This window comes from Micromys minutus (genome assembly GCF_963924665.1).
Source record: "Micromys minutus genome assembly, chromosome: 21".
Classification (NCBI taxonomy): Eukaryota; Metazoa; Chordata; class Mammalia; order Rodentia; family Muridae; genus Micromys; species Micromys minutus.
Genome location: NC_137956.1, coordinates 52,067,864 through 52,089,511, shown reverse-complemented (window position 1 = coordinate 52,089,511; position 21,648 = coordinate 52,067,864). Strand labels below are relative to the sequence as shown.

The 21,648-nt window shown below is 43.1% G+C and overlaps 1 protein-coding gene across 1 annotated transcript in view; it reads left to right on the top strand.

Moving 5' to 3' along the window:
- Positions 1-18,481, top strand: part of SLC6A20 (solute carrier family 6 member 20) — a gene marked incomplete at both ends in the record, with an annotated part of 33,147 nt that extends 14,666 nt beyond the window's left edge. The window contains 9 exons of the mRNA XM_080934705.1: positions 34-125; positions 2,002-2,229; positions 3,429-3,539; positions 6,735-6,976; positions 7,753-7,915; positions 15,077-15,281; positions 16,283-16,442; positions 17,425-17,590; positions 18,332-18,481. Coding sequence (XP_080790831.1) covers positions 34-125; positions 2,002-2,229; positions 3,429-3,539; positions 6,735-6,976; positions 7,753-7,915; positions 15,077-15,281; positions 16,283-16,442; positions 17,425-17,590; positions 18,332-18,481 — 1,517 coding nt within the window. The remainder of the gene's footprint in view (positions 1-33; positions 126-2,001; positions 2,230-3,428; positions 3,540-6,734; positions 6,977-7,752; positions 7,916-15,076; positions 15,282-16,282; positions 16,443-17,424; positions 17,591-18,331) is intronic.
- Positions 18,482-21,648: the final 3,167 nt, after the last annotated feature.

Genomic DNA, 21,648 nt, shown 5'->3' with positions numbered 1-21,648 from the left:
TGGTTCTCAGCACAGACTTCTTATTCCTTTCAGGCATTGCTAGCTTGGTGGTCTCCATTTTGGTCTCTGTGTACTACAATGTCATCAACACCTGGGCTGTCTGGTACCTCTTCCACTCCTTCCAGGTGAGCAGAGGCCTGGCCACACCAGAACAATAAGGGAGAGGGGATGCAGGCTTCTGGAGGAATGGAACAATTTGTGGATGATAACTTAAAGGGAGCCTGGGGAAAGGCATATTTCCATTCATCCACTGTACTTCTGATTCTGATGTTTCTCACTGATAGGAGAGAAACTTCTCTAAAAAAAATAAAGAAGATAAATACAGTTGATTGCTGTTTGTGGAAACATGCAGGTCAGAGTTGGCCCCACATCTACTAGATAGCCTGCTGGGAGCCAGGAGCTCAGTGGTATGACTTATCCTAGAGGATAGATCTAGATTCCTGATGTTCTATAGAGTAGCCTTGGCCCATTAGAAAACGCCACTGGGTCATGTGAAATGTAGTCTTGAAGCCAAGAGATTTCTCAGGACTGCTTCTATTATTGGCATCTCTTTGTCCTTTAAATCCGAACTCACAGAATCAAAATCTTGTCAACAAGGCATTTATCTTAAAGCAGGCATACACCCGTAATTCTGATCATATATTTTTCTTTCCCTCAGTCCCCTTCAGCACATCTGAGCAGTTGGCCTGGGGTTATGATCACTGACTGAAATCAATCAAGTTAATTTAATTTTAGGTGCCAAAGAACCCTATTCAAACAACTGAAAGAAGAAGAGGGATGTACTGCCAAGCTCTGGGTCTAACTGCTAAGCCCATGTCCTGTTACTTGGTGCTCAAAAATAAGTCACTGGTGCCAGGATCTCTGGCTAAAAGGCCTCAATAGTTTCAAGGCACTGAAACTTACCTCTCTTGTTCCAACGACCATAGGATGAAATACCTGATTATACTCTTAAGGATGTCCTACTAAGGGGCTGGCTTGTGGATATTGAAAGTGAACTGTGACTCTCACCAAACCAGGTGACTGTTGATTTCTCTGGCTTGTTCTAAGTTAAGGGAAGGGAGAAGAATCCAAGAGTCTTATGTTTTGTTTAATCAAAAAAAAAAAAAAAAACTGTTCTGTCTGCATGTACATCTGTGTAGTACATTTAAGCAATGCCTATGATGGTAAGGAAAAGGCATCAAATCTCCTGGAACTGGAGTTACAAATGGTTGTGAGTGCCTTGTGGTTGCTGGGAATTGAACCTAGGCTATCCAAAAGAGCATCCAATGTTCTTAACTACTGATCCATCTCTCCAGCTCCATCATAAAAATGTTCTGACCATCCTACCAATGCTGCAAAAGCTTGGAGTTTAAGCTCACTATTTGGCTCTTAAAGTGATGCTAGCTCAGAGTTTTCTTATTTTACATGGTCTAGTCATTGTTAAGATACTATTAACAGAGTCTTTTAGACCCATAAGAGAATTCAGTAGTTTTCAAAAAGCACTTGCAAAATTGCAATAAGTAGCACCCTTATTAGATAGCTTCACTAGAACAAAATAAGCTAGACTCTAACTTGTACAGAGAAAGGGTTTGTTAATTTACAACTCGACTTCTAATAAAAAATGAAGTTTAGCAGAACATCATGGCCTAAAAACATATAGAAGCAAATAGGCACAATGAAATGAGAATAGAAAGTAAGACACAGGATTCCTTAGCTCCTTCATACCCCAGTGAATTCTAGTTTGGACCCACTGCCTAAAGAGCCACAGAATGTCCCCATCCAGGGAACACAGCTTCTGGGTGTGGATCTTTGGGAAATGTTCAACATCCAAATAAAACAAGTCATCTTCTGCTATTCATACCCCCTGATAACCCAATTCCATGTCAGCCTCAAGACTACAATCATTTGTAATTAGGGGAATAGCCTCCTTTTCCAGATCCTCTGCCAAGACTATATCCCATCACCCAACTAAATGCTTGGCTTTCCCCTTACCTCTCTGTTGGTTCTCACTTCATTCTAAAGGATCCCCTGCCATGGTCTGTCTGCCCACTGAATAGTAACCACACAGGCTACGATGAGGAGTGTGAGAAGGCTTCACCGACACAGTACTTCTGGTACAGGAAGACACTCAACATCTCGCCATCCATCCAGGACAATGGAGGAGTGCAGTGGGAGCCAGCGCTGTGCCTCACCCTGGCCTGGCTTATTGTCTATCTCTGCATCCTGCGGGGCACTGAGTCAACTGGCAAGGTAGGCTGGGAGCATAATGGTGCTGTACCTGAGTGACAATGGAAAGATGGGTGCCATGGTATTCACAGAGAGCCATGGAGAGGACAGCATCTGTCCTCGTTAGCCCTAACTGTCAGCTTGACACAAGCCCAGTGTCACCTAAAAAGGTAGTCACAGTTGAGAGGTTTCCTAGATCAGATTGGCCTATGGACATGTCTTTAGGGGATTTAATTATTATTTCATGTTTATCTTGAATCAAGTTTATTCACTTGATTAATTTATCAATTTTTAAACAGGCTGATATCTAAAGTCTCTGATTTATATTACATTCTGTTAATAAGCCAATGATAGCTTTATTAATTGATGTAAGAGGTCCCATCCCACTGTGGGTACCACTATTCCTTGGGTAGGTGGTTGTACTCTATATAAGAAAGCGAGTTAATCATGAGCCTATGAACAAACCAGCAAACAGTATTTCTTATTGACTTCTGTTTCAAATTCCTTCTTGAGTTCCTGCCCTGACTTCCTTCAGTGATGCACAGTAGCCTTAGAGTGTCAGCCAGATCAACCCTCTCCTCCCCTAAGTTGCTTTTGTTTAAAGTGTTTTTTTATAGCACAGAAAGGAAACTAGAACAGTGCCATAGTAAACTATGGTATTCACAGGGAGCTATGGAGAAATGGATGCCATACTGGACTAAGGGGTTATTCACAGAGCTGAGGGGAAATTTTTAAAGGCAAATATGGGGAGGATTATGTGCAACATTTTAAGACCAAAGTCCTTGAGCACAAGGACTTACAGCAAGGGACACCTTAATCACAGACTGAACATAGTTGCTAGGCAGGCCTACATGACAGGTTTCTGAGTTCTTTTTGTTTCTGTTGTCTTTTGTGATGATGACCATCAAGCAGTCATACATAAGAACCCTTCTTCATAGCCTCCTGGATTTATTTCCTAGTGAGATAAGCAAGTGCTTGGCTCTATTTTCAAGTAGCTGTGCTGTTCTCTAATACAGTTTTAGGCTCCATTAAAAAAACCCTCACTTGTATGAGTTTTTAACAGGATTTATGTTATTAATTTTACATATTTTAAATTAAATATTCTGTAAAATTTTGTCCTCATTTCAGTAATGTATTTTCATAATGTCAGGTGGACATTTTGCCTACTGTTGCATAGAGATTTCCTCCCAATTGAGGCTGACTATGCTCCTGGATTCCCACAGGTGGTCTATTTCACTGCATCAATGCCTTACTTTGTTCTTATCATCTACCTGGTCCGGGGCCTTACACTCCATGGAGCCACCAATGGCCTGGCATACATGTTCACACCCAAGGTATGGAAAGAAGTCCTAACGGTGCTGCTACTCATTTTGGTCTCTTTTGGTATAAAAATCATGGTAGGAGGAAGAAGAGATATAATCAAGGAGGATGGTATCAACCCAAGGCAGGGCCAAGGGCTTTGAATGCTTTATGGGGCTGAACCACCTCCTCTGACAAGACATTCTGAACCCTACACAATGTAGAACATGGAATTTCCATTTCCCTCTGTTCCTTCTGACATTTTCACTGCCCCATTGACTGTTCCTCCCTTGTGCCTATTCTGTTCCAGGTCTCACCCAAAGTCCTGTCTAGATGCTTCACTAAGCTGATGGTCACAGATGGCACTACAGTCATGTCCCTTCTCAGACCCCATGCTTCTTTAGACCCTTTCCCTCCAGGATGTAACGATGCCTTCCTTAACTTTCTATTTCCAGGATAGTGCCCATCAATGGAAATGGGTCATATTATTTACTTAGCAAATTTTGTGCCTGGTGACAAATTTCTGTAGCAATCCTTCCTGTACTCCCTTAGGGTGACAACTCTCAGGTCTAGTGCATCTTAAACCTTTAGCTCTTAGCTTTGTGGTTTTGTAGGATTTATTTAGAAGCAGAGGCAATTTGTAGTCTTCAATACTTTTAGCCCTGGTTGTCTTTGAGACATATTCTCCATACTCTTGGAATTCTTTAGCTTCTCTGTCACTGCTGTAGATGGCCATGGTGGTGGCAGTAGTGTCATCATTCTTTGTCCTTCTGACTCTGCTGTCACTGCCACAATTACTTCTTCCTGTTCTCCCTCCATCCCACTCTAATAATGATGGTGAAGCTGATGTAGTATGACCTTTGCTGGAACAACTGGACAAATGCTGTTTACTGTAGATATGGCACCACCAACATACCAAAAAACCAATTCTGTTCAAAGCTAACTTTGTGAACCAATGCATGTATTAAGGCTACTGACAGGAGCATAGGTGACTCACAGAAAACCCCACCCTAGCATAGGCAATGACTCATGAAAGTTACATTCCCTGAGCATTCTATAGAACCCATGTCTTCTCTCCAACAGTTATTTCCACTCTAATAACCTTTGGGAGTGGCAGTGTGAATCTGTTAAATTTTAGGGGCCACTCGAGAAGTTGTCAGTTTCATTTACCTCCTTCACCCTACAGAGCCACCCTGTAGGGGAAAATGTTTCAATTGGGAAGAAATAGGTATACAATAATTGTTGCAGTAAATATTATAAAATGAGCCACCAACCCTTGTTATCACTAGCATCATAGAACCACATGGCATTTAGGGGTATTTTCTTCTTAATCAGCAAGATGTCTCCACCTGACTTGATAATTTCTTAATTTCTATCCAGTCTGTTGTCAGCTACTCTCTGGTCCCAACAGTGGCCACAGCTCCCTGCTGCAGACTCTTTACATTCCCAGCAACCCAGTAAAATAAAAATTCTAGAGGCTTGTAATTCATTAATCAGATTTATATAAATAAATTCCCATTCCACAAAATGTCCACACAATAAACTCAGAGGCAGTTGATATTGGTATAAACTGCCCATCTAGAAAAAACAAATTGTCCTATAATAATCCATTCCTTATAAGATATTTATAGCTACCTCTGGCTATTAAAAGCCACATGAAGATGGATCATCATCTTCCTCCTCCATCTTGGCTTCTTCTCTTATTCTCCTCTCTTCTCCACCTTTCCAAAACTCTGTTCCTACCTATCTTTTTCACTGCCCAATTACAGGCCTTGCCTTATCTTGTGCCTGCCCTCACCTGTATATCAACCACAAACAATAGACAAGAAAACTTCACACAAAAAAAGACTTTTATGAGGTCTAATGTTACCTGAGAGTAACACAGCTAACTCAAATGCTGGGCCAAGTACCTACTTATGCAGCCAGAGAAAGAGTGTGTTTGCATCAGTAAAGATGGTTATTGTACAATTAAAGTACTGTTTGCACCAAGAACTGAATGCCTCTGATGACAAATGAGTTTATTTCTTAATTAACTTTTATTTTATGTACATTGATGCTTTGCCTGCATGTGTGTCTGTATGAGAATATTGGATCCTCTGGAACTGGAGTTACAGATATTATATCTTGTGCAATATTTTGCAGACTGCCAGCAGTTTAAATAATTACTCCGAGAATCTAATATAGTTTAAAGCTTGGGCCTTTTGCCAAACTATCTTCCAGCTACTGTTTAAACTCAACCTAACTATTCTAGCCTGCAACCCACCACATGGCTAGCTCTTTACCTCCCACACTACTCTAGTCCATGCCTGTTCCCCTTTGTGTCTGCTTTCCAGTTTCCTGCTTCAGCTTGCCTCCAAGCATCACTCTCTGCCCAGAAGTTCCACCCTCATACTTCCTGCCTCATCTATTGGCCACCAGATCTTTATTACAACAAATCAACAGCAAGACAATACTTGATATGTCTCTAAGATGCCATTAGGCAGGCAAAGAAGGATAAACATTTATAAAAGTAAAGCCTGTGAGGGCTATAAAATGACAATACTAAAATCCTGCCAGCACTTAGCTCTCTGCCAGAACAGCAATCAACAAATGAAAATACAGAAATACACTTTACACAATGTGAATTGAGGTTACACCAGTAGTTATGAACTGCCATGTGGGTTCTTGGAATTTAACCCAGGTCCTCTGAAAAAGTAACCAATGCTCCTAACTGCTAAGCCATCTCTCCAGCATCAAGAAGCCTTCTTGAACAGTAAGGTGTTTTCCCTCTGACATAGATGAATGGTTGTTTAGAAAACAGCCAGGGTTGTGATGGAAAACTGTCTTCTGGAAACTGTTTGAGACAGTCAAGGGTTAAACAGTGTCTTCTGGATTAGCATTGTGCTTCGGCTGCAAGTGGTTTTGAAATGCAGCTTCCTCAGAATGTACACAGCATCTGGGCTATCATAAGGGCAATCTGTCTGGGTCTTTTGGCTGATAATATCTATTAAAGAGAATAAGGCATTCTGGGAAATGTCTAGTATCTTTCAAATACAGGATTACTTTACCTAAGATTTAGTGATGTGGTTCAACCAAGAAATTTAATGGACATAGGCAAGGTTTGGACAGGTGCAGAAGATAGAGAGGTTGGGAGGCAATGTCTTTCCCAGCTCTGAACCTATTTGTCCTAGGAAAAGGAGTTGTAAATTGTGGCCCAGTATTCCTCAGTACTGTTCCTCTTGGACTTCCAGATTGAGAAGCTAGTGAACCCCAAGGCCTGGATTGATGCAGCCACACAGATCTTCTTCTCACTGGGCTTAGGGTGTGGTGGCCTGATCGCTTTTGCCAGCTACAATGAACCCTCCAATGACTGCCAGAAGCATGCCTTCATTGTGTCTGTCATCAATAGCACTACCGCCATATTTTCCAGCATTGTCACCTTCTCCATCTATGGCTTCAAGGCCACCTTCAACTATGAAAACTGCTTAAACAAGTGAGTCTAAGCTGTGCCTCAGAACTGCAGGCCTCAAGTGGGAAGGCAAAGATCCAAAGCTCTGAGCTGAAAGGGTGACCGGGAAGGGCTAGGTTTCCAAAGGTCAGGGGGTAGACAAAAGACACCAACCACTGTTGGGGGCGACAATGTGAGATGAGGTTCTCCTTTTTCAGTTACCAATGGCTGCCTTCTATCAGCACCAGCAACTGTGGGACCATAAAGGGAATAGGCAGTTTAAGGTGGTCATTGTACTGAGCAGAAAAGAATATTCAGCAAACAATACTGGTGTCTTCGGTCCCATTTTCCATCTCAAGTGTTACCAAGATCTCTCTGGCCAAGTCTGAGTCTACACAGTTTACTTTCTGTGGCTTCCCTCAGAGTACCATCTTTTAGATGCCAGATGTCCAGTAGGGTGGACACTGAACATAAGTATCTATCTCTACAGTAAAATAAAATTAATTGAAGTCAATGTACATTCAAATTACTTGAATATTGATATGAATTTAACTTTAATCGGTTACTCGGTGGCATTAACCATATTAATTGTGATTTTACATTTGTAACACTCCAGCCAATTTCATCAGACATTACTAGGCCTCATTGTTGGTTCAGAGTTCCTATTCTCCATCTCTGCTTAGACCTTAAGCTTCTATACAGGCATCCAGAGTTGTCTTCCTTTCAAGGGATCATTAATCCAGAATCCCTCTCCTCAATGAGATTCTCAGAGGGTTAGGGCCTCTTAGTCATGGAGGTCACAATGGTGGTCTGCTCTGCAGGGTGATTCTGCTGCTGACAAATTCTTTTGACCTTGAAGATGGCTTTCTGACCACTAGCAACCTGGAGGAGGTGAAGGACTACCTGGCTTCTACTTACCCAAACAAGTACAGTGAAGTGTTCCCACACATTAGAAACTGCAGCTTGGAATCAGAGCTGGACACGGTAAGAGCCTGGGAAGGGTGGGAACTGCCCCTCTCTACACAGTTCATAAGGACCTGCAAGAGCCTCCACACAGTCCCTGAAGACAGGAACCAGGATTGTTTCCCTGACTCAGTGATAGCAGAGACCGGACTCCTCCTGCTTTCCCAGGTGCTACTTGGGATCATTCTTGTTGGAAAGCTGTGTTTTTTCCTCCTTTCCTTCATCTCTTTTGAAGTTTCAAAAACTCAGAAAAGGCAGAGGAGGTAAGGTCACACACACACACACCATATCTCAAAGACTGCAACTTTTGTCATTTGTGTGTGTGTGTGTGTGTGTGTAGATATATGAATGAATCACTCTCATTTAGTTGCACTTGTAGGCAGGAGGGGTTAATATGAGGCTATGCTGGAAGGTAAGCAACATTTTAAAGAAAGAGTTTTAGGTGGAAGACAAAGTCTCCTATATTCCCTGCCTAACACTTCCCTATTCAAACATAGGCAGAAACCTGGGTTCTTACAACCATATACATGCTAACTGCCATCTATTTTAACAGTGGTTCTGGAAGGTAGTTTTCTCAGTCAGCAGTTTAATTTTGAGAAGATTCCTAAATGTGGGTGGAATCTTATTTATTTTATGTGATATCTTGCTTTTCTCAGATAAATATATCCACCCCTCTTACTAAGAGACATTTTTTAAAAGATTTGTCATCCTAATCACTCTTGCCATAGAATTTTCTCTGTTACACTAAGGAGATTTGGTTTGTTACTTAGTTTTATTTTAAATTTAGCATCACTTTCACAAGTTTCATCAATTGAGGCAAAATTTCTTAAGGGATTCCTAAGAGATTTTAATTAGAACTGTGTTAATTCTGTAATGTAATGAACAGGAGGCTTAGCTTCACATGATTTGTAGCTTTTGCTTCAAGACCTTTCTCATTTCCTTAGATGTGAGCAGGAAGGTAGGTACGTGTAGCTGGTCTAATGCAAGTTACACTTAATTATGCTGAGGGTCATCATACAAGGTCATACTCAAATTTCCTAACTATGGTCCTAAGTCTATCTCCCCAAGGCAGCTCACCTGTGCATCTTAGCCACAGGTATGGGTCCAGTTTTCAGTCTCCAGTTGGAGGATTAGGATCCTGGGGGAAACTGTCTATCTGAACAAAACAGACCACTGCATTGTTCCTGGTCTCTGCTTTTATAGTGTCAGTGGGTGTGGTGGAGTCTTATTTGAGTGTCTGGCTATTGTGAGTGGTGTCACTAGGTTCTAGTTATCAGGTGCAGCCTTGGGTGTAACAGGATTCTAAGCTATTGTTATATTTCTAAAAGGGAGGTGTTTTTTTAAACCATGCTCTTTGCATTAGGCCTTTCATATTCACCTAAATTTTTCTATGAATATTAGATTGTCTAATTATTTTCTATCTCTTTGAAATCATGTCTTTCCTCCTATTTCTGACATTTATTTTTATTGTAAAAGAAAGATAAAATTCTTATATGAATCTGGTTAGAAGTCTTAAGGAATTCTTATGAATTCCCATATCTGCTATGATCCTAGTTAATTTTCTTTTTCTGTGAAGAGACAACATGACCAAGCAATTAAAACTGAGGTTTATTCAGGATCACAGTTCTACAGAGTTAGAGCCCATAATTATAAGGGCAAGGATCATGGCAGCAGGCAGGCAGGAGGCAGGCAGGCAGGCAGGCAGGCAGGCAGGCAGCAGGCAGGCAGACAACAGGCAGGTAGGCAGGCAGCAGGCAGGCAGGCAGGAGGCAGGCAGCAGGCAGGCAGGCAGGAGGCAGGCAGGCAGCAGGCAGGCAGGCAGCAGGCAGGCAGGCAGCAGGCAGGCACACATGAGGCACAGAAGCTGCTTACACTTTGATTCACAGGCACAAGGTGAAGAGAGAACTAAACTGGGGTTTTAAAAGCTCAAAGCCTGCCCCTCCCATGACACACCTTCTCAATGAAGCTACACATCTTAATTCTTCACAAATAATTTTACCAACTAGGGACCTGTGCGATTGTGAAAGGCACCCTGGTTCCTGGTTGAGGTGAACCCCGGTGACCTTGAAAGGACAGTAGGTGTCACCTGACTCCTGGGAAACTAAGCCCCTGTCACTAGCTATAGCCTTCCATAGATTTGTGGCCATCAGTCACATAAGAGCAATGCCCCAAGCCCTCCACAGGTAGAGGACATGACCACAGGTCACATAGGCTCAAGACATCTCCATTTTAATGAGGTACCTAAAAGCCTAAAGTTTAGCCAATGAACATGCCTTCCCAGACACTCCTCCCTGCAAAAGGTATTTAATCTCAGGCCCACCCTGAGAACTGGGATATGGTTCTTCTACTCATCCACTTTCCACCATCATGATAAGTGAAGAAAACATTACACAAACCAGAGGGGTAGCATAACTAAGCTAGAGAAATAAAGAGGTGTGAAGGTCGGGGTTGGGAAGACAAGGGATTACTGAATCAATTAAAAATTTTGTGGGTTGTACAGTTTGAGAGGATATTAACATTGGTTTTAAACAACATTTAATTAGTCTAGCTAGACATCATGTTTTCCTTACTATCATGTAACTTTCCCCAAGTTCAGCAGCTGTTTGGCTTTGGCATGAAAGTTCATCTGTAGCTAGAAGGTCCCAAGTCTGTCCTCTGTGGGTCTCAGCATGTCTCCGAAGTGTTTGTCGGATGAGGTGCCTGGAGGAAGGCAGCTTTGTTGTCCCATGCAGATATGAGGAGATGTTGTTCAGTCTCTGCTGGATCTGTTAAAGCAACACTGCAGATAAACCTGTAGGGTGATCACAACAGAGAAGAAGCCCAACAAGAAGATGCCTGAATAGGGTTGATAGCTTGTGTTAAGCCTGTAAAGGTTTGTTAGGGAAAAAAAGCATTTAAACAAAGCCTGAAAAGTTTTAGGTTTCGGGTGTGTTTTTCTATTGTCTTTAGCCTGCTAGGTGGGGTGTGGGAGGGCTGCACTACCATGCTGAGGCTGTGTGCTCTAGCAGACAGGTCCCCTTGCTTTCCCTGCTTGTTTTTTCTTGTCTGGTATGTCCTAAATGTAGAGAGTAAGGAGAAGAAAGGCCAACTTGGAAGGAAAGCTCAGAGTCTTGATAGCACAGTCATCACCACGGTCAGAGGGAGTGAGGGCAGCACCTAAGTAGCTGCGTTTCTAGTGCCATGAGTAGCAGCCTGCTGGCCAGTGCTAGAAAGCTGTGGCAGGAAATCTCAGGGCACCTGGGGTTGGGCTCAATCTGACCAGCAAGGGAAACAGACCTCAGGGCAGCAGTCATCGGAAAGGCAGCTCCATTAGCTGTGTAGGAGTTCTTGGTGTGGGCCTTGGGGAGGGGCAGAAAGTGGAGGTTAGTTGCCATGGTAGTAGAGCAAATTACATGTAACATACGATTTGTAGAATGTAACTAAGAGCGAGGGAGAGGGAGTGGGAGAGAGAGTGCACAAGCGCGCGGAGAGGAAGACCTAGCTTTTTGAACTAGGTCAGGGGTTACTCAGTCTTTGAGTTCCAGTGTGGGTCTCTGTGGGTCACCAGCAAGGGGTATGCTTTAGCTGGGTTTGCCCCACATTGGGCGTCAGTTGTAGGGTTAGGGGTCCAGTGCGTCTATTCCACCACAGGGCATGGCCACTTGGGGAGGCAGCGTGCAGGGCGCTGACTGCACTTACCTCACGCATTGCTGGGTGGGTGTCAGGCTGTAAGGAATCTGTAAGAAACCACTCCAGGGGTGGAGTGGGGAGCACAGGCTGAGGTGGAACAGCCAGAGCTGGCTCTGGGGTCCCTGGGCCTGTGATGAAACCCAACCATCTGGTTCTCAGGCATTCAGGTGTTTCTGAATGGCACAGAAGAACTAAGAATGGAGTTGACGCCCACAGGCTGGATCTAACCGGGGCCAAAGGGGAATAGAAGCCCCCCCCCACCTCCCGCCCAGCTGGTCCCGCAGGGAGTTTTTGGCCTTAAGGCTTGATGCGGCTTGGTGGCGGCCATAGCTGGGAGCACAGAGATCTTTTTCAGATTGGACAGTGGTGCTGTAGGTGAAGCCCTTCTCCATGGCTCCCCACAGTTGATCCCGATAACAAAAGACAGTTGATGGTTTTAAGACCTTTACTGTCACGGCGGAGGTTGGATGAGTAAAACTGTACTCTATTTTTCAGGGTGGGCCTGAGACTAAATACCTTTTGCAGGGAGGAGTGTCTGGGAAGGTATGTTCACTGGCTAAGCTTATAGGCCTTGAGGTACCTCAGTAAAATGGAGATCTGTCTTGAGCCTGTGGTCATGTCCTCTACATGTGGAGGGCTTGGGGCTTTGTGACTGATGGCCACAAAGCTATGGTGGGCTATAACTAGTGACAGGGGCTTAGTTTCCCAGGACTCAGGTGACATCTACTGTCCCTTCAGGGTCACCGGGGTTTATTGCCTTAGCTTTAAAGCCTCTCCTCCCATTGATGCCAGGGTGCCTTTCATGGTCCCACATTGACCAAAGATTCATGTATGTGAGCCTATGAGGGTCATTTAAATTATTTCTGTATTCCATTTTCTGTCCTTCCATTATGTTAAGAAATAGAGTAACTGTACCAAAGGCATGTTCTGCTTAAGTGCATGGGGCCCAAGCAACCATGGACTGAACCCTTCAAATCTACTCACAATGATGAGAAAAACAGCTAACACAGAAGTCTCCATAAAAATGCAAGTAGCAAAACATATTCATAACGGTATCGTTCAAATGAGAACAGCCCTCATAGGCTCACATACTTCAATTCTTAGCTCTGTTAAAAACTTTTGGCTCAAGTTGTAAGCTCTCAACTACTGCGCCAGCGCCTGCCTGCTGAAATGCTCCATGATGGTCATAAACCCTGACCCTCTGGAATGCTGAGCCCCAAATCACTTTTTTTTAAGTAAAAGATTTATTATTTTTTAGTGACTTAAAGAAACACAAGTATACAATGGTGCAAGTCATATTTATTCTGCGTAAAGACATGATTGCCATCCACTGCAACTGAGAGCCTCAAAGTAAAACACTTTATAAGTTGCCTTGGTCACGGTACCTTTTCATGATAATAGAAAAGTAACTAAACATCATTTCTCAAAGTTTTTGAGCTTCATCACTGTAATTTATTTGTGCACTTGGACCTCTAACTTTTTCCCATAAGACTACTTAACTTTATTTCTTGATTTTTTTTCTTTGACCCACCCATTTACCTTGTTTAATCTCCATGACTTTCTTTCTTACTATAGATATCTTTGCTGTAAATTTAAAGCTTTATTGCATAATGGTCAGATGATATATACAGTTAGTTCAATCTACAATTTGGTAAGATTTGTGTTACAGGATGTGTTCTATTTTAGAGAAGCTTCTGTGTACTAATGAGTAGAATATATATTCTTTGGTGTTTGGATGGAATATTCTGTAGAAATGTTAACATCATTTGATGTATTTTAACATTTAATTTTGACGTTCCTTTGCTTCCTCTGTCCAAATGACCTATTTATTGCAGAAAGTGGGTTACTGAGATCACCTCTTAGTGGTTTGCTGTTAATCTGTGTTTTTAGTATAGTTTTTATAAAATTCATTCACCAGGATTTGATGCATTTATGTTTGGGATAATAATGTCTTCTTGGTTAATGTTTTCTTAATTAGAATAAAGTGTACTTCTTTGTCTCCTGAGCAGTACTAGTTTGAAGTCTATTTTGTCAGCAGTCAGCTATTAATGAAGTCTATTAGCAACACTTGCTTGTCTCCTGATCCCATTTGATTGGCATGCCTCTCCCTGCCTCTTTTATTATTACTTCATTTTGAGAAGGGTGTCATAGCGCAGGCTGGTCTTGTACTGATGCTCCTGCTTCCACCATTCAAGTGGTGGGAATACAGGTGTCCACTAACATGATGAGATATATTTTTCTTTTAAATGTTTATGCCTCGTTTCCTTTTCTTTATTGTACTGAGAGTCCAACAACAATGGAGGTGGAAATGACAGTGAGACTATTTGTCTCATTTTTATATCTAAATACATTCTAAGATTTTTCTAGAGAATACTCTTTAAGAGGAGGGGCTAGGAAAGGCCTGTGGCTTTGGTTGCCAAAACGAACACAATGTACCTTTATTTACATAATACAGGCCTAAGTGATATTGCGTTTTCTGATCTTTAGGATGATGATTCTTAAAATTTTGGAAAACTCAAATCTGCTATCTCTTAAGCATTGATTTTTACTTTTTAACATCACACCATAAATTTTTAATACAATTCTATAAGCCTCTTATCTTTATTATTTTGATCCATCTTTTCAGTTTAGTTGTATTCTATTTGTGGTGTCATTGGTTTATTTTCCTTAATTTGTCTTAAATGCAATGGGATATATGCATTTCCCAATTCACTATTTCTCTCCTCAACAGCATTAAATCTGTAGTTAACTCTCAATTAAATTTCAGCAATTTGACACTGGAATGTATAACAATATTTTTTCCTTCAATGATGTTCATTTCTATTTATGACTAATTTTCATTTCTTTAAACACACTAGAAATAGCTTTTGTAATAATGCCTATAGAAAGGAAATTTAAAGACTATGCTAGAGGACTATTTTACCAATGACCCTTTTTAGAAAGACTGGTTCATATGATGTAGGAGATAGCTCTTTGAAGGCAGTAAGGGAAGGGGGCTCATACTTGCCATATATGTTGAAGTGAGAACAGAGGGTGGGGTTAAAGTAAAGATTAAGGGTTAAGACAGCAAATTCTGGAACTAAGATGATTAGGAGATAACTGAGGTGTTCAGATAAAAGGGGGCAGGGACCTGTGTCAGAGGCAGCAGGTAAGCTGCCCTCTCCAACGTCCTCAAGAACACTCAGAATCACTAATTTGACCGGGTAAATCCTAACTGGGTGTAAAATGTACTCCCCCTCTCTCAAAAACTCTGTAACAAGAACACTAAAAATGACACATTTACCAACCATTAATAGATTTTATTACTTTAAAGTTGTATTCATCCTCTTAACACAATTGGTATGCCAGACTGGTTTCTGGTCAAAGTTTGCTTCCAGGATTAGTTGATCCTTGGCACCTTGTAGCTGGCCACACAATGAACCCGTTTCCTTTACTTCAGCCCAGGTCCTGACGCTGAACACATTTGTTAAGAAGACTATAAGGTAATAACTGCTATTATTTTGCCACTCGCAGGCTGTCCAGGGCACAGGCCTGGCCTTCATCGTCTACACAGAGGCCATTAAAAACATGGAAGTGTCCCAGCTCTGGTCAGTGCTCTACTTCTTCATGCTGCTGACACTGGGTATGGGAAGCATGGTAGGGACAGGAACAGCCATCCTCACGCCTCTGACTGACAGCAAGGTCATCTCCAGCTACCTGCCCAAGGAGGCCATTTCAGGTCAGGACACAATGCTGAGGAGGCAGGGCATGGGTGGGCAGGAAATGCAAGACAATCAGTAGAGGGGTTTCCTCAAGAGCCTTGTGCTTCTAAGTCAGCTCCAGAAGTAGGCTCTAGGAATCTGTGTTCCTGGACTGTGTCCTACTCAGCCCTGGGAGATAAAATAGGAACTCACCACAGCTCAGGGAAGTGAAGTGGTCAGTCAGCCCACCTTTGGGAAAAGGCTAACTCCAGCTTGCACTCAGGTCTCCAGGCTTTGAGAGCCTGTATCTGTTCTTGTTTTAATGGAAGGATAACAGTCATCAACTGCCCATTTCCTAAGGTGAGTGTATGACCTGTTCCCAGACCAGGAGGAGCTCCTTCCACATACTCTCAAGGCAATAAGCCCCCAGTCAGACCACCCTGTTCTGACGCCTAAATGCTTGTTTGCCTCTGCTCTTGAAAACCATTAAAAAAGATACTGTAGACCTGGTGTCGACACTCAAAACCTGTTCATGAACTGCACTGTTCAATTGTTAACCCCTGATCCTGTCTGATACATCATTGTAAGAGTACATATCACTTCTTCATGCATTTTGACTGTGAGGTTTTGAGTAAAGGAACTAGCCTTTCCCATGATGGCTACCCATTAACCTCCCTATCATGATACCCAACCACGATCAAGAGGACTCTGTGGCCTGACCCCTCTGCCTCTGATGATTCTGTAACTTCATCTCCAAGATGGGTAAAACAAGGCTCCATCCAATCTTCATGTTCTGACCACTCACTAAAAGCTACACCCTCTTGACTCAGAACCTCCTGCCACCTGGCATCCTTCCTAAGACTGGGTCTCTGCAGCCCAGTTGTATACACTGCCCCCATCCCTTTTTCCATGAGTTGACATCCCTGCAGAGCAGGTCCTATACCTCATGTGGGTGAACCTACCCTTTAAAGTACACCTAGGGACCTGTGGGATGAGAGTAGGGAAACTCACAGAGATGAGCAGTGATCTTGTCTTCCAGGTCTGGTGTGCCTCATCAACTGTGCTGTTGGTATGGTGTTCACCATGGAGGCTGGGAACTACTGGTTTGACATATTCAATGACTATGCAGCCACACTGTCTCTGCTGCTCATTGTGCTGGTGGAGACCATAGCTGTGTGCTATGTGTATGGGCTGAAGAGGTAAGAAGACCCAGATATGGGGTAGCTAGCTGCAGGGCCACACTCATAAGAAAACTATCCTTCTGCAATAGACATGAACCTTCTAGCTGCCCCTTTGCCCTCAGATCTTATTCATCTCTTGCTTCCTCAGTTTGCCTGCATCCAACAGCCACTTTTCATTTGCTGTTTTCCACTTTTTATCATGGCATGCTTTGTGCTCAGGAACTCAGCCTCCAGGCTTAGATACTCTGATCACCCACCAGAATTAGGATTTCTAAGAGCCTTGTCTAACACTGGGATGTTTTCAGTCTTCCAAGTGATGGAATATGCATCTGGGGCCAAAACTGTCATGTAAAGCTTTCAAAATGGTGGCCAGTGAAATGAGGATTGCAGGACCTCCTTCATTAGGTATCTGGCTAAAGTCTGGAAGAACACGTAATAATTGATATTGCTAGCATTTTCCTTGGTGTTCCAGGGACCACATGCTGGGAATCAGTAGTCTAGAACCTTGTTCTTTTTGTCATCCTGTGAGGGGAAGAAAGCGCCCCTTCAGAACCTCCTCTCTACTGTTCCACACTACCAGTTCTTACAATGCCAATGCCAGACTCTTCCAAAACCATCTCAAGGAACTGTAGAGAATACTTGGAGCCATCACGATTGGATAGACTGGGTGGTTGGGCAGAGAGGCAATGTATGTCACCCTAGCTATTTGGACTGAGAGAACTAGCATGCTCCTTTGCCATACACCCTGGCCCCATCTTTGCTAGCAATTTCCCTCAGATGCAGGAGCCTTCCTCTGAAGGCCAACATACTGGGGAGATGACCCCCTCTTTCTTAGTCGTTCTTCCCTCAGGCAGCCTGAGCCTTTCCCCCTTTTCCTCAAAAAGGATCAAAACAAATTCACACTAAATATCATCGGTAACCAGGATAGCATGTTCCTAAGTGCAGAGGGTATGGAAACTGGAGTCCCTCCCTCCAAACTCTCTCGCTGTGGTCCAAACAGATTTGAAAGTGACCTGCAGACCATGACTGGCCGCACCCTCAGCTGGTACTGGAAGATCATGTGGGCGTTTGTGAGTCCATTGCTCATCGTCGGCCTCTTTATCTTCTACCTGAGTGACTACATCCTCACGGGAACACTGCAGTACCAAGCCTGGGATGCTACTCAGGTATGTGATGCACCTACAGGACTGAGGAACAGGGCAGAGCCAACAGTGTCACTTGAGAACACAGCCCTTCAGTTCCTGACACAAGGAGCCACTGCTGTGCCGTGGGGAGGTTACAGGTGACAAATAGCATGGGAGCTTCAGCAAGATATTGCAGATGCTCAATCTAGTACAGCAGAGGTGGGCTCTGAGTTTAACCACGATGTGTGGAGACATAAGTTATCTCCAGTTTCCCAGGGTAACTTCCTGTATAGGGTGAGGACACCCCTGTGTTAGTACTGGTTCTTCCTGCCTAAGAGCTTTGCATGTGGAGTTAGTGTTCTCTAATGGGTAAAGAGAAACGGTGAGATTTCTGTGCTTGGTTGCTGTAAAATCAAGTGCAGAGGGTAGGGTGTGCGCGACTTGCAGGCCCATGTTATTCATTATCACACTGACCAGAATCCTGACATAAAATGTGGGTCATCACTTCAGAGGGGTCAGATGGCTTGGGTGGAGTATCATGCCAGCAAGAATGTGAAGCCTCCAAAGACCAGCCCCCATTTACCTGCTTCCCCAGATAGATCCTACTTCCTAAAGTTTCCAGAACCTTCCAAAGTAGAAGCTGCCAGCTAAAGAACAAAGCACCAGTCTGGAGGGAAGCATTTCATATTCAAACCTAAATACTAACTCACCATGTCTCTTCCTGTTTTGGAAAGAGGCTGGAGTCGTCTTAGACTAGTGAAGGTTTCTCCCTTTTATTTGCAGGGCCATGTGGTGATTAAGGATTACCCTACATATGCACTCGCTGTCATTGGGCTTCTGGTAGCCTCCTCTACCATGTGCATCCCTCTGGTAGCCCTGGGGACTTTTGTCACAGGCCACTTCAAGAGCAGAGAAGAGATTCCCATGGCCTGACTGGTGGAAGTCCCACAGAGCATCTGTCAGTCGCTCAGTTTCAAAGCTGCTCCCTACACATTCAGCAGTGGACGTTCTACAGCTGCTTTTTACAGCCACAAGTATTTTCTGCTTCCTGACATCTGCAAAGAAAATTCTCTGACCATAAATACTTAGGCTTTTTACTCGTTTTTGTTTTCAAGACAAGGTTTCTGTGTAGCCCTGGAACTCACTCTGTAGATCAGTTATCTACCTGTGTCCCGAGTGCTGGGAAAATAAAGGTGTGTGCCACAACCTCCTAGCAGCATTTACTTTCTCTTCCATAATGTATACCTTTGTTGTTGCTAGAATTTATGTATTCAGCTCATAATAGATATAATTTGATCTCTAGCTCTCACTTATATAATACCACTGCAGCCATATGCTAGATTACAAATTTACCTCTAACATTGCGTGTGTGTATGTGTACACATACACACACACACACCCTAGGTTGGTCTGGACATATGCATTTGGAGGCTAGGCTAAAATCTGTGATCTTCTAGCCACCTCATACTAGCATAATGTGTCATGTGCCACCAGGCCAGGCATATATACCTTTTAGAACAGTAATTATCCTTTTGTTTGAACCATTCCTTTGCAGAAGGTGGGTACATAGGGAGAGAACAGCCAATGCCAGCCTGGGTTCAAACACACAATCCTCTTACTTCACCTCTCCAGTGCTTGAATTGTCCAAAGTGAGCACTACAGGAAAATCACATGATGCTTGGTGAATAGAGACTGCCTTGACTCAGAAAACCTTGATGCACCAAGTCACTTTTCAAACCTTTCAAAGTCCTACAGTTCAGAGAACACTTTTAACCAGTTTTTCTGACAGTTGTCACAAATTCCTGATTTTAAAAAATAATGTGTAAGAAGACTCAGCCACATCTTGAACCTCACATATGCACTATGCTAAGAAGAGCCAGAGCAAAGACAACACACAGGGACAGAAAAGGCTCTAAACACCCACAAGCAGGGAAACTTGACTCCCTCCCCTGCTGGTTTGAATGTCAACAGTCTCTGTAAGCAGCTAAGCTTGAAGACATCCCAGACTTCCCCATTGGTAGGAGACCTCCCTCCTGGCTTCAGTAACTTCTAGTTTGGTCATGTTACCCGCTTTGAACAAGAGGCTGTCATTTCTGAGCAAAGGCTTTGCTTCTTTCTGTCAGGACACCTGAGAATGTCTGAAGAGAAGTTAGCTTCATTGTGACAGCCAAAGTATAACTAGGGAACAGAGCTACAGCCAGCGCTGAGGAGAAATAAATCTTTGACTGTGGATAGAATGAGACCTGAAAGTGACGACTGTCAAAATCTGTCCTTGGAACTGAGCACAGAAGCTGCTAGGAAAGCAATAAGATCACTCACTTTATCTGAACAGGAGGACCAGCTACAAACCAGTAACAAATCACTCTCTTCCAAAACAAAACTTCAACAAATGCATAAGGAAATAAGCAAAAGACCACAACAGGCTCCAAACAAAGCCTCCAATTAAAACCAAAACTATGGTGAGATGTTCAGAGAAATGCCAGAACGAGATGCTATTTCAATACTGCACCAACAAAAAGTGTGCTGTGACAGTGTCCCAGCATGCACAATGATTTAAGAGACATGGTATGAATAAAGGGACATCAGCAAAAATTTATAAAATCAAAAAACAACAAAAAGGTGAGTGAAAACAGCCAGGCATACTAGGAAGGCATATAATCCCAGCACTTAGAGGTCTGGAAACAATCTGGGCTGCACTGTGAAACACTCTTTTGGTCTCTGTAGGTACCAGGCATACATGTAGAGCACACACATACATGCAGGCAACACACAAAACTCTTGGGAGGGAGCTAATCTCACCATGGAAAATCAAGGTCAGCAACACATGGCAAACCAAACCTTTGTCCAGTCACCCTCCTTCCCTTCTGAGCTTACCTGCCGCAAAGTATCAAATCAGCTCACCTTTGTCCTGGTGAAGTTCCATATCCTCCCTGGTGCTCTCTCTCTACTGGCCACAAGAGATATATTTCCTATACCTCCCAAAAGGTCCCTACCTCCTGGTACTGATGCTTTTACATATCCTTTCCCCTTAAATGAGCTATAGCCACTGACTTCTAGTACAAAGGATACAAAGTGATGCAGACTCAACATTGCTGGCTGTGACAAAATTATTGTCTGAAGAGAATGGATGGCTTTCAGCCCGGAGTCAGCATGGACGGTCAACCCAACAAGTTGGGAGGAACTGAACCTTGCCATTAGTGACAGTCATCTTGTAAAGGGATTCTGCCTGCTTCCAGTAGAATCTAAACTGTGCCTGTAGAATGCTCTGAATCAGAGAAACAGACAGTACAAGCAAACACAGGCAGCCTCAAGCTGCTCCCTGTGGAACCAACTTGTTACAGTGAGAGGGAGGTTAACTAACAGGGTGAGGCCACTCAGAGTTGGTCTACTCTCACAGTGAACAAACAATGCATTCAAATTACCTACCACATTTTGCTGAAGCTCCTCCACTAGGAACCCAGAGAAATGAAATAAGGAAATTAATCTTTAAAGCACACACACATACAAATAAATATGAAAACACTGTACTTATGCACAAAGCACATGCACACATATGTAGGTATATAAACATATGTACATCCTGTGCATGAAACTTGAATACTATGATCAAGGAATTTCATCCCACTTCGAACATAGGCAAGGGCTTCCTGCCACAAGCTGTTTACTCAGTGTGTCACTCAGGCTCACGGACACCATTCCATGTTTTCTATGAAAACAGTTGAGACAATCTCGTGTAGCATCAGCTGGCTTCAAACTCACTATGGAGCTGAGGATGACCTTCAGTTGATTTTCCTCCGGCTGAGATTACAGGTGTGGGGGTGATGCCTAGGGCTCTGTGCACACTAGGTAAGTGTTCTGACAACAGTGCTACATCCTCAGCCTGAGATACTTCCCACTCCACACAGTTTTCCTACTCATCGGCTGCAATCTATCACGTATCCACCCGTACTTCCTTATCACCCTCAACATACATCACTTTGGAACAAATTATAATTTGAAAGTACAGATACTTTTATGGATATTAAATATCACTAAATGTTGTTCTAGCCTTACCCATAAAAACACAGCTATAAAAACTGTCTAAGGTGATTACTGGAAAA